At 38.8% G+C, this 13975-nt stretch overlaps 1 protein-coding gene across 4 annotated transcripts in view; it reads left to right on the top strand.

The window, feature by feature from the left end:
• C1GALT1 (core 1 synthase, glycoprotein-N-acetylgalactosamine 3-beta-galactosyltransferase 1) overlaps positions 1 to 13975 on the top strand; it is a 35340-nt gene that overhangs the window by 14366 nt on the left and 6999 nt on the right. For 3 of the 4 annotated variants that reach the window (XM_038390005.2, XM_038390004.2, XM_043509257.1), the window contains exons 2-3: positions 3275 to 3514; positions 6864 to 7531. In XM_038390005.2, the coding sequence (XP_038245933.1) occupies positions 3292 to 3514; positions 6864 to 7531 (891 nt within the window). In that variant the 5' untranslated portion in view covers positions 3275 to 3291. Of the gene's footprint in view, positions 1 to 3274; positions 3515 to 6863; positions 7532 to 11909; positions 12029 to 13975 lie in introns of all 4 variants that reach the window. The other variant, XM_043509258.1, reaches the window with a different exon arrangement.

Raw genomic sequence — 13975 nt, 5'->3', positions numbered from 1 at the left:
TTGTATCTGATTTAAAGAAGAACAAGAAGTAAGATAGCACTATGGGTGCAAACTGGAGACTTTGTGCTACTCCACAGATTCTGTACTTGTCTTGGCTCTATTCTTAATGTCTATCTGAATAAATCATTTTGCAGAGAAGTAATTTTAAATAAAGAATATGGGTGTGAGGGCTCGTTATTAAATATCTGAGAGCTGATCTTTCTTTTCTTTGCATAATTTGATCTGCTCTGGTCAGATACTGTAATGTAATGGGAAAAAGTGTTTAAAAAACACTTGTTTTGCTGGCAAGTAAAAACATTTTTCACTCACTTCAAATCTTAGCATTGCTAAGATATTGCCTATAAATATGCATAAACATTCTGATATGCATTAATTTCTCTGACTGTTTAGTGTCTTCATAATCAATATACAACAAACTATTTAAATGGTTGGGAGGATATTTTTATATTGTATATCAAGCAGGGTGACTCCAATGCTGAATTTTTCAAAAATGCTGTCCCAATACTTGGTCCCCCAAAATAATACTTTTACTCTTCTGTAATACTGCCAAAATGAACACTAGTGTTTTCCAGACATGATTAATAATTTTCAGGAACACATTGGAAACATTAAGAAGCGGAAAATGTATTTTATGACATTTTTTTTTAAGGCACTTACTGATGCCCAAACATAGAGTTCTTAATATTCAACTTAAATATTTAACTGTAACTTAATACTAAAATATCTTAATTACAAAAAATATTTCTGAAATGATATAGTGCTCCAACAAGTACAATTAACTGATTGTTAAAACAGAACATTTAAATTGCATGGAAAAGAGGCAACTAATATTAAGTGTGAAAGGTGAAGTGTGTGTTGCAGTTGTTCCATGTGAGTATGAACTTTCTTTTTAAGTCCTAAGTGTTGGTGGCCACATTTTATCCTGGCACTCTCATTGTCCTCTTGTCAGTTTTGAGGCTCTCTCTGGTAGCTCCCAGTGGCTGCGGTTTGCTGCTCCAGGCTAGGGGCTTTCCCTGCACAATCAGCTAAACAAGTTTGGGAACCATTGAGTTAGGAAATCCCCAACTCGGAAGTCCTCATTGCAGTTATAAGCTTAATGGAATGCCTCCCCCCACCCCCATTTCATCTCAAGTTGTGTACTGCTAATGCATTTTTTTTTCCAGTTTCAGTTCTTTCCTAGCAGTTAATACAGTCTTGAAGTTTCTGTGATGCTTCAAGTAGCTGTCTAATTAGTGTGGCAGGAACTCAGTGAAAAACAAAAATATATCAAACATACTTTTTCTGTCATTCTACATTAAGTGGCGTAAATTGCTGGTTCGGAAAGATGGAAATAGAGTGCCACCCCTGTTTTGACTAATAATTTATAGTTTGCATTCACAGAATAAATATTATTTTATTAGCTTTTTCTTTTATGTTCATTTGTCTGAATTCTAACATTAGTTGCTTCTCATAGCCCTTTTATTGGGGGGAAAAAAAAAGGCAGGCTGTTGTGTACAGTTCGTTCTTACAAAAATTTTAGCTCTGGTGTAGAATCTGATGTTTAGTGACATTTTAATTTTTTTAGAAGGAGTTGAAGTTGCTTGTACAAGATCATAGTAAATGGCTCACATAGACCCCAATCCTTCCAAGAGTTGCACACATGCCTAACTTTATACACATGATAAACCCAATGATATTAATGGTACTGCTCCGATTGTAAGCTCTCTGGAGCAGGCAGTATCTTTGTGTGCTGTACAAACAGAGCAAATCGCAATTGGGTCTTGGTCTATAACTAGACACTGAGACACTACAGTAATGCAAATAATAACAATTGTGTGCAAGTTTTTGCAGGATCATGTCAGGATTTGACCTCAAGAACTCCTTGGCATTTCGCTTCTCTAATAGATTGTGTACAAAGAGTAATTATAGCCCTTCTATAGACCAAATGTATTGCAGTCAACAGAACAATCATTTTAAATGCCGCTTTACTGTAATGTAAAAAATGTGACATAGAACCACCCTTGCTTGGAAGTGAGTTGCTCATCCTTGCAGATTAGGCTGAGACTATAACACACTTAAAATTTTCCTTAGTTGGAAGTGAAGTCAAATCTAAGGTTAACGTCTTAAAAAAACAAAACAAAAACTAGGGGGTTCCATACATTGTTGTTCTGTACACTAAACTTATTGCATGCAGTAGGGGTTCCTTGCATTCCTCATACCCTATTACAAGCTCTCTGAATGCCACCTTTCTATCTTCTCTGTTTCAGGTATTTCTTGCAATCCCTTCCTCATGCTAGTCTCTCTGTGTCTCCTGTTCCCCCTCCATTGTGTGTGTTTTTGAGTGGTTTTTTTAATACCTACAACTCGCATTTGGGAGAAAAATCTTTTTTAAAGATTTGACTGTGAATTAAGAGCTGTTAAGATTGATGTGCACATTTGGGTCATCCAAGAATTTTTCAAGCATCTAGCAAAAACAGAAAACCATATTTCTAAGAAATGGAGTGTTTCTTTTCATAAAGAAATTGGATATTCAGGTCAATCCTGCAAAGAATTAAGCACACGTAAATCTACTAGCTGAATTTCAGCAGAAGCTTTAAGGTGTTGGTTTTGTCTTGTAAAAACTCATTTTGTGGTTTACTGGCTGTTTGAGAGAGTGCTTCTCTCCTGATGTATCCTGTCTCAGATGGCCAAGCTAACAACTTGCTACTTAACATATGAGGAAGGGGGAAAGCAGGGCTTTCTCAGGATGAGCTCCTGGACTTTAGAATTTACTTTTCATTGTCCCATCAGAGCCTGGATTTGGTGACTTTCAGGACATTCCACCTCTATCTGTTTCTTGGAGAGGGTGAGGGGGGACAAGACATTGATAGAAAAATGCACAGAGATAAGATCTAGTTAATTCTGGGATTGGGAGTATTTTTAGATTTTTTTTTCCTATTTGTTTGACATCATTTTTATTTATTATTATTATTATTATTATTATTTATTATTAACTCTTGTAATATGCAAACTTGTGGATGTCTGTACACGTGCTACTTTTTTGTCTTTCGAATGTCCTCTTCTATGTTTATATAGTATATAAAATGCTTCTCCTTCTGTATTTTATATACAAAGGAATAAATCTAATCTTTCTGCTCTCAGTCACCCAAGAATCCTGTTCAAGTAATGGGAGTTCTGCATGAATGAGGGTTCTAGAATCAGGCCCTGAGTTTGTCACTTGACTTCTTTTTCACACTCCTCCTATATGTCCCTTACTTAGCTTAGAAAAACTTAATGTGCCTTTCTTTCTTGGCAGCACATTGCCTTCAGGAAATGGCCTCTTCTAAATCTTTGCTGAATCTTCTAACCTTCACATTTGGATCAACAATAGGATTTTTCGCATGTTACATGCTCTTTAGCATAGTGTTGGAAAAACAGGTTGTGATCCAACCTGATATTCTTCATAATGATCCCCATGGTGAACACTCAGAAGAAGCTGGAAGTGATCAGCTGGAAGGACAAATGAACTTCAATGCTGATGCTGGGCAGCATCAAGGTATTTATGTTTTGTACAACGTAAAAGGAGAGGGAACATTATGTTCCAATTTAACATTTTTCTTTCTTCTTTGCTAAGTATTTATACACAAGTTTTTCTTATCCTATGTCCACACACACAATATACAATCAAGTAGGTTTCCCCTCCTAAGACCTTGAATGATTGGTTTTTCTTTACTAACTTGCATTTTCTAATAAGAGTGATTTTTTCAGAGAGCCCAGTACTTGCCAACTATTGCATCCAGACTTGGAAATGGAGGTAGCGGTTTAAAGTTTGGCTCCTGGAGCTTCTTAAGTGGTAAATTACAACAAATATTTTTTCTGCTCATTTGACACACACACGTAGTACTTCATAGGCAGCTAGATTGCTTTTTTAGTTTTACTTAAGATAATTTAGGAGCATCTATAATCTGTGATTAAGTTTTTAAAATAAAAGTGAAACTTTAAAAGTAGCCCATTATTCTTTAAACCTGATCAAACAGCTTACATTTTGGGAGGGGAAAAATGCTATAGATCTTGGTTGTCTGAAGCATGTAGTCTATAACATCATATAATACTTGAATGAAAAGTTCTGTGTAAGTTCAGAGTGCTTCACAAACATTAACCAAACCATCTCAATTTTGTGAGGCAGATAAATATCTATTTTTCAGGTATTAAAACTGATGCATAGAAAAGTTAAATGACTTGCTCAAGGTTATACAGATCTGAGACAGCAAAGAAAATAGAGCTAAAGATTCCTAGCTTCCAGCCCTTTGCTCTACCCACTAGATTAGGGGTCTCAAACTCAAATGACCATAAGGGCCACATGAGGACTAGTACATTGGCCCGAGGGCTGCATCACTGATGACCCTCACTGCCTCACCTCTTCCCTGCCCCCATTCCAACCCCTTCCCCAAAATTCCCACCCCAACTCTGCCCCCTCCCTGCCCCCAGGGGGTGCAGGGGGGTCTGGGTGCAGGGTGCAGCAGGAGGTTGGGGTGCAGGAGAGGCATGGGGTGTAGCAGGGGGTTTGGCTGCAGGGAGGGGGCTCCGGCCCAGCACACACTGGGGGCGGGGCAGGGCAGGCTCCCTGCCTGCCTGCCCTGCTCCTGTGCTGTTCTGGGAAGTGGCCGGGACCTGGGGCAGGAGGGGCACAGGGGTCTGTGTGTTGCCCTGGCTGTGCCTCCAGGCACTGCCCCCCGCAGCTCCCATTGGCTGGGAATGGGGAACCGTGGCTAGGCAATACATAGACCCCTGTGCCGCCCCCCACCGGTTCCCAGCCGCTTCCCAGAGCAGCGCGGGGGCAGGCCAAGCTGCTCTAGTTAAACGCTGTGTGGGGGGGGCCACGGGGAGCTGGTGGGCTGCAGAAAATAACCCCGTGGGCTGCGTGTTTGAGACCCCTGCACTAGATCTTCAAGGGGAGGCTGTTCTCTCCTCCCCCCCCCCCCCCGTTTCATTTTAACACAGGCAACTTGTATAATCAAGTGAGGCTGGTGGTCTGAATTTCATGGGGGAATTAAATGGCATAATCTCATAACCAAAAAATACATTCCAGCTAATTGGTGGTGAATCAGGAATCCAAAGCCATATTCATTCAGAAACAAATTAATTCTACTGTACTTTAATTTTGTTGTTCTCAGGCACTCAAAACTAATAACCATATTTATTTGCAATTCCATGCACTTTTTTACAGTGGATATATTTTGTCAGACTGATTAACTGTAAAATTTAGGGCCCAGTCTTGTCTGCAACAAGACTACCTTATGTTTAGGGTTTGCAGAGCCAGGCCACCAATCAGTAACTTAAAACTAAATATATTTAAACTGCAAAACACATGCAAACCTGTTTGTTCTCTGAAACGTGCACACTATTATAGTAAATTATTGTAAGGAAAATTGGCCTGACCTTGTATAAAGGTAAACAATTAATTTTAGGACTCCATTCTGCAATCGGATCTGAACCTGAATAGAATCTCATTGACTTAAATGATGTCAGTTGAAGTCAATGGGACACTGTGGGCATGTCTGCACTACTATGTCAGCCTAAATTACATCAGCATACAGCTGCTGCAGTAATTAAATTGATTTTGCGTGTCCACATTAAGCTCCTTGTGTCAACTTTGCTTGTCCTCACCAGGAGTGCTTGTACCAATTGGACTGTCGGCATGAGTCATGTGGGATGGCCTCTGAAAGCTAGTAACAGTTGGTGAAAGCAACGCTGTGTCTACCCTGATGCTGTGTTGACCTAATTACATTGATTTTCTGCATCTCAGAGAGGTAGAGTTAAGTCGGCATTGAGGGGCAGTTATGTCAGCGGGAGCACAATTTTAGTGTAGACACATTCTTAGGTCAACGTAAGCTGGCTTGAGTTGAGCTAATTGTAGTGTAAACCATGCCTAGGTACAGGGGTGCATCTACTTGGGTCCAATTGCAGAATTGGTGCATGAGGTTTTTAAACCTTAAATAGGTGTAGACTTTTCTCAGATTAAGTTGTCATTGTATCTGGAAATGAAGAGTATTTCAGACAGAGCAATGATAATTTTTATCACAGTATTGCAGAATCTATTTCTTGTCTCCTTACAGTAAATAAAGATTTAATTTGTTTTTTGGTGACAAGTTGCCTTTTCTGTCTTGCTGCTTTTAACTTGAAAACCAGTTTCAGTAGTTGGTGACAGTTATTTTAAAATAAGTTTGTAATTATTAACATTTAGGTATTAAAACTAAACATTTAAATCAAATTTGCTCTTCACCATTGATATTTTTTTACTTAGTATGGACTGTTTAAAAAAATAAAAATTTGAAGCCAGTCCTTTTTTTAATATATTTTAGTCAATTTTTTAAAGTTTTCATTAGCTTCGTAAGTCTACCGGAGAATTTTTAAATAAATTTGAGTTGAATATTTTTAAATTCATATAAGATTTTGTAAAACTATATGGGTTTTTTTGTAAGATCTTAATTAATAGTATCAATTTTACTTCTCTTGTAAAACTAAGTAGGAATAAGTATTTGAAAATTTACATTTTTTCATTCCTGAATTTAACTTTGGTCTTGCTGACCGAAGAAAATATGAAGACAAATGTTGGTCACCAAATTTCAGGTAATATAAACTGGGCTGTACATGGCTTGTCTTGTATTAAATATGACAGAAAAAAGTTGTCCAAAACAGAAGTCTCATCTGATGCGCATCTATACTAGACTTCTTTCCATTCATCTCTTTGCACTTTCTTAATGGCTAACAAAACTTATTTTTTCTTACGCATTGCTGAATCATTTCTATTGTACTCTTCCGTTTGTGTTACTACTTAGCAAACACACTAATGTATCATGGAATTTCTTTCCTCCTCTTTCTCTCTCTTCCCCGCCCCCCTTTAGATGAGAACAAAAATGTTGCAGAAGGACTGTATCAGAAGGTGAAAATACTTTGTTGGGTGATGACTGGGCCTCAGAATCTAGAGAAAAAAGCCAAGCATGTTAAGGCTACTTGGGCCCAGCGTTGCAATAAAATACTATTTATGAGCTCTGAGGAGAATAAAGACTTTCCAACTGTGGGACTAGAAACCAAAGAAGGCAGGGACCAACTGTACTGGAAAACTATTAAAGCCTTCCAGTATGTACATGACCATTATTTTGACGATGCTGATTGGTTTATGAAAGCAGATGATGACACATACGTTATACTGGACAACTTGAGATGGCTTCTTTCAAAATACAATCCCGAACAACCAATATACTTTGGAAGAAGGTTTAAGCCTTATGTGAAACAGGGCTACATGAGTGGAGGAGCAGGATATGTACTGAGCAAAGAAGCTCTAAGGAGATTTGTTAATGCATTTAAAACCAACAAATGTTCTCATAGCTCTTCTATCGAAGACCTAGCACTCGGAAAATGCATGGAGAATATTAATGTAGAAGCTGGAGATTCAAGGGACACAAGTGGTAAAGAAACTTTTCATCCCTTTGTGCCAGAACATCACTTAATCAGAGGATATCTACCTAGAACATTTTGGTACTGGAATTATAATTATTATCCTGCAGTAGAGGTAAGTTGGGTTTTTTTGTTTGTTTGTTTTAGAAAGGCTGTGTTCATTATATGAAGAACATTGCAGAAGTTATCTTTTTATATATACAGTGATTATAGGCTATTTAACTGTTCATTATTAAAATGTTCTGGGAAAATAAAATGATTTTGTTGTGAGTGCTTGAGACAGATTTCCGGGTGGAATCATTATATATTCCATTTATAAATTAAAACTTGAAAGCAAATACCTAGTGTACTATGAGAATAAGTTAATCTGAAATTAGTTTTACTATTCTCATGTCGTAAAAAATGGACTAGATTCTCCAGTAGGTCTCTTCTATCTAACTCTTGTGCTGTATGGTTTATCGCAGGATGTTGGCGGCTACTTGTTTCCTGTTGCTAAATCACATTAAAAGGTAGCTAAAATACATATTGTTTCTAATGTTACCTTTCCACGTCCTCAATTACTATAGTTGCAACTGGGTGGTTATGCAATCGTGAATGAGAGGGAATATGTGGTTCATGAGAAAATTGAAGGTATGGTCCATGCTAGTTTGAGAATCCCTACAAAGAATTGCCTTTTGTAATTTTAGAGGATATTACTTGCCTGTCAAAGTTGAGGGGAACATGAGAAGTTTGCAGTGAGTGCAGGTGGTGGAACTTAGCTTTTTAGCACCTCTTTTTAAATTGCAATAACAGATTTTTTTTGTTAGTCATATTCTACCAGTTTAAAGCTGAATGTGAGGTCCTTATTGTTGACCTGATTTACAGAGAAGTGGAGACCTGTATATCTCACTCTAATCTATGAGGGATATAGTTGTTGAAAGTAATGATAGCTGCAGGTACTCGTATCTCAAAAAATCTGGTTTGTATATAATCTCTGTAAGAGCCTTATTAACAACCTAAAGGTCAGGAACATAGGACTGAAAAGTACCTCCTGGTCACTGAGTCCAGTACTATGCTATCATAGGCAACCCATTATATAATCCTGTTCATAAATAAATCAGTGGTAACTTTACCTGTAAATGGAGTGGGAATTACACTAACACTGGGTGCTTTTGAAACTGTTCCTCTTGGCGTCAGTGGTGAAACTCCCATTTCATTTGGGAGCAGAATTAGGTAAATACTTTTGAAATCCCACCTGTCACATAATACCGCCAAACCATTCTCTGTGTGTACAAATATAGCATGGCTGTGATAATAAAGTGATAAAATGTGCCATTTAGTAAATGGAAAAAATCTTCTGTCCCACTTTTAAGAGGCTATCTTGATAGCACTTTTAGTGTAATCTAATAGGACAGTAAAAAATAGATGATTAAGATAAGAGGCAAAAAAAATGACACTGGCACTTGCATTATCCTATCTTATTCCCAGAAGCAAATATTTAAAGAGATGGTGGGTTCGTTGTTCAAAGCTCAGTACAGTACTGTGGCCTCAGCTGATTTAGTTCTCATCCTTGATTAAGAAGGACCCTTTGAATTATTTAAACACAGTTGCCCCCTAAACTGATTTTGAACATGTCTACCTGATGTGTACAAGTCCAAATTGTGTGCCTAAGAATTGTGTTTAAAAAAAAACAATATTTAGAAGACTTATTTGCAACTAGTTTAGATAGTGAAATAACTAAAATATGTACCGTAACACCTCATTTAATTGTCCTGGTTAATATTGTTACATTGCTGATTAATTAGGGAACATGCTCGTTTAAAGTTGCGCAATGCTTCCTTATAATGCTGTTTGGCAGTCGCCTGCTTTGTCCGCTGCTTGCAGGAAGAGCAGCCCGTTGCAGCCAGCTGGTGGGGGCTTGGAACCAGGGTGTACCGGCAGCTGCCCAGCAGGCTATCAATTGGCAGCAGTTCAGTTGTCCCTCCCCCTACTGCCATGTGCTGCTCCTGCCCTCTGCCTTGGAGCTGCTCCCAGGAACCTCCTGCTTGCTGTGCAGGGGGGAGGGAAAACGGGAGCTAACGTTAGGGTTTTCCCCCTCCCCCCTGCTTACCCCTTCTCCATATAGAACAGGATGGGGACATGATAGGGCTCAGGATGGAGAGAGCTTTCTGGCCGCAGATGCTGTCTCAACATCCTGGTATATTTAAAAAGGCAGTGTACTTAAAGGGGCAATGCGTATTCTCTCTCTCTCTCCCCCTCCCCCCCCACACAGGGTGTGTGTGTCTGTCTGCCATGCTGTCTCCCCTCCCTCCATCTGTGCTGCCTTGTAGAGTGTGAGGCTACATTAACAACAATGTATTAACCCTTGAGGGCTCAGCCAAATGCTAGTTCATCATTTAGCAGTAAGGCATTCCCTGGGAAATATCATCCAACCCTCTGACTTCACCACCTCAACCAAGTTTCACAATCATCATTGCTGTGTACATTATTAAATTGTTTAAAACTTATACTGTGTGGGTGCACATATATACAAATATAGCTTTTTGTCTGGTGGAAAAACATTTCCCTTGAACCTAACCCCCCTTATTTACATTAAGTCTTTATGGAGAAATTGAATTTGCTTAACATCGTGTCTCTTAGTCGCATTTTTCAGGAATGTAACTACAACATTAAGTGAGGAGTTACTGTATGCATTAAATTTAAAGTAGTCAATGGAATGGTCTCGCAGTGGAAATTGTGGAAGCAAGTTGATTGGCATGTAAAAGTTAACCTTTTTAATGTGAGTGTTTACTCCTGCTTTGGTCATCTTTAATTTTTCTATATCTGCATATTTTTAGTCCCATCTAAAGTACCTAGAGTGTTGAGGGTGTGGGAAATATCTTTATAGACATTGTAATCCAGGGGTTTTCAACTTTTTTTTTCATTTGTGAACCCCTAAAAATTTTGAATGGAGGTGTGGACCCCTTTGGAAATCTTAAACGTAGCCTGAGGACCACCAGGAGTCAAAAACACTGTTGTAAGCTAATATCCTTTTTTCTGCTGATAAATTTGGAAGAGAATTTCATGCATGAAACTGCAATTAAAGGAGCATCCACTGATAATTACCAAAATAGTTCTATGTCTTTGCCAGTCTTCCTGCTGAATGTCTCATCTGGGTATGGTAATGGATCTAGTTTCTTTCAGCTTTGTGATCACTCGTGTTCATTTCTAATGAGTAAGGCTATGATTTAATCACAGGTGTTTTTAGTAAAAGTCATGGACGGGTCATGGGCCGTGATTTTTTTGTTTGCCTGTGACCTGTCCATGTCTCTTGCTAAAAATACCCATGATTGAATCTCAGGGTTGAGTGGGGGGAGCCCCACGGGCCTGTGGTAGCAACTGGTGGAGGAGGCGCAACTGCTGCTGCTTGGGCCACCTCGGGGGGGCCGCTGCCAGGAGCCACCGAGCTGCCTCTGCTCCCATCGCCGCTGCTCAGGCAGTCCCTGGGGCCAGCCGCATCGGCCACTGCTCGGGTGGTTCCTGGGGCCAGCTGCCAGAGGAGCAGCTGGTACAGCTGGCCCTGGGCCTCTCCCGCAGCTGCCGGGGTGGCTGCCTGAGCAGCTGCCTGGGGCCAGCTGCTTGGGCAGCCCTGGGTTCAGCCACACTAGCTGCTGAAGTGCAGGAAGTCACGGAATCCATGACTTCCCTGACCTCTGTGGCAGACACGGAGCCCTACTAATGAGTAGAACTACTAGGTTGTAAAACTTGTTTTTTGTAGGTGAGAAGTGCAAGTATTTTCAAAAGCCTTGTTGCATGTAACGTGTAATCTGTGTAATGCATTAGACTTGAATTGTATATCGGGGATATGGCCAGCAGCCATACCGCATCAAGTTGTTACCTCACATCTTACTAGCTAAATGGTGATGGATTTGGATAAACTTCCAAGGAACATGTAGGTGCTGGTGATTTAGTAAGTAGCACTCTTACTGCTTTAGCAGCATTGAGCTAGTAAACTAGCATGCTACCTGAAGGCACTTTGGAGGCGCTATTTTGGGGATTATATATAAACCTAGGTCCTGATTATCAATATTTTAACAATAAAACAGTGAAACTCCTAATAGTATTTTTTTTTAAAGAACTGGTTAGCATTTATAATTAAAGGTGCGGCATGATCTGTAGGAATGACCATATGATTGGTTCTGAGGTTTAATATTAGCCCTGTCACTGACTCTCACTAGATCTTGGGCTAACTTCTAACTTGGGTTTTTTTTCTGCCTCCATTTCTCCATTTTGTAGAATTGGGGGCAGTACTATCCATATCTCATGAGGGGAATCAGGACTAATTAGTTATGTTTATACACCATTTTAAACAATTGTATAAGGAGAAACTTCTCATGGACACAGTGGGGAGGGAGACATCCAACTCCCTCCTGTGTTGTTGAAAATCACTAAGTGCTATATTTTATTAGGCTTGAACCTCTGATTAAAAATTAGTCTTGGTAATTTTATTTTGTTTGCTTTAAATGCTCCCTCAGTTACTGTTAAAGGACCCAGTCTTTCATGCACTGTGCACATTGCCCTATCAAAATCAGTTGGAGTTCTGCTGGTGAATGATTTGTAAGACTGGCCTAAACTATTAGTATTTCAGTTGTAAGTGAGTGAAAGCTGCCTGAAAAGTGCTTTGATATGAAAGGTGTCAATAAATTCTATACTTTATTTCTGTAAATCTCCATATGGAATGAACATTTTGACATGTTTAGTTCCTTCTTAGTAATAACTAAAATATTTATGTAGTTGCGGCAGATTCTGAATTGATACCCTATATGATGTATCTTTAAGTATTTACATTCCAAATCAGGAGGGATGAAGATATATAAAACACAGACACTCTCTTTCCCCCCTGCCCCCCACTTCTAGATGTAATTTCTTTAGTGCTTGGCAGTCAGTTCCCTTGTTCAAATACCTGATCCACACAGGTAGGAGACAAGTGATCTTGTTTTTAGTCTTTTAGAGTTGTCTTCATGGTAACAGTTGGCTTTATTGTGGAATATAAAGGTATGGCAGCCATTTAAGTTGCTGCTGTTAGAATATAGTGTAAATGTGCTAACTCTTCAACAAATTAAAACCGATAATATTTAGGATCCAGTATTGAAAGATATTGGATAAACTGTTAGCTGCTTTCCAGGCTGAGTATTACAGTTAGAAAAAGTAGAATTGCTTTACCATGTCAAATCCATGGTTCATCTAGTCCAGTCATGTCTCCAAGGGTGGCCAATTACAGATGCTTCAGCAATGGACAATTCTGGAATAACTCCCCTACCATTAGGGAAGCTTCTTCCTAACTCCAGGTAGTTGGGTTATGCTCTGAAGCATGAGGGCTTACTTCCCTTATAAGTTATAACTAATATAACGGAATGTTTTGTATCAACTGTATAAATGCTGCCCTTTTTTTGGAAGCCTACTGAGTTCCTGGCTGAAAATTGATTATTTCTTTGCCATTTTCTAATCCATAACAATGCTTTTACCTTTCACTTCATGACTACTTAATTTAGTTTATTAACTAGGCTCTTCAGAAGGACTTTGACAAAGACTTTTTGAAAGTCCAAATAAATTATATCCACGTGTTATCCTGTATCCATTACTTGACATATTTAAAGAATTTCCTGACCAGATGTCATGCTTATTTGCCTCTGTTGTATTAAGTAGGTGTACTCATAGTAATATTGTATAGCCTAAGACCTCGTCCTGGATCAACACCCCATGTTGCTAGCTGATGTACGAGCACATATCTCTATCGTTTCAACTAGTTCATCTGAAAATGAAATCTATGGGTCTCAACAATTTTAGGATTAAACCTAGCACTTTCCTAAAATAAGAATAATAGACATGAGACTTGCTATATTCCAGTCCTCTAGCATAGTAATTGGATTTTAATCAGAGTTTGCATATTTTTAGCAGCTTAAGCACTTCATTCTTAAATTGCTTCAAAAATCATGAGTACTTTCCGTTCCTGATGACTCATTACTATTTAATTTATCAGTGTGTCCCAGAACTTTCTCTTTGACAGCTCAATTTTGGACATTATCATCTTCCACCTGATAAGAATATCTCTTTCTTTAAATCAGTCCTTATCACCAGGTGAATTTTGGGGATCTGCCTGCAAGAATGTAGTTTCTCTTCTGTGTTTTTATCCTTTTATTGTGTTATCCCAGTAGACCTACTAATTCTTTCACAGGCTTCCTACTTTAATTTACTTATTCCTTTATTTTTGTCTTGTCTTTTTTCGCTAGCTGCTCTTCGTATTAGCTCTTACATTTTACAACCTGCAGTTTTTCTGCTTGAACTGGTTTTCCATTGTTTGAAGAATACCTCTTTGTTTCAAACTCTAGAACCCTGACATTTAACCGTAGTGGGAGGCAGACTGTTTCTATTTCCCTTCATTTGGCCTCTGTAACCATTACAGTATGCTTACATACTCAACTCCCATGCTGAGTTTAAGGATAGTAATTTCCTCACATTAGGGTCTCATTAACTAGCTTTGATTCGTCTTTTAAAATTTCAGCGTCAAGTTTTAGTATCACTTTTTTTGTGTGCACACTCT

This window comes from Dermochelys coriacea, chromosome 2, assembly GCF_009764565.3.
Source record: "Dermochelys coriacea isolate rDerCor1 chromosome 2, rDerCor1.pri.v4, whole genome shotgun sequence".
NCBI lineage: Eukaryota > Metazoa > Chordata > Testudines > Dermochelyidae > Dermochelys > Dermochelys coriacea.
Note: the sequence above shows the minus strand (reverse complement) of the source record. Positions and strands in the feature narration are given on the sequence as shown.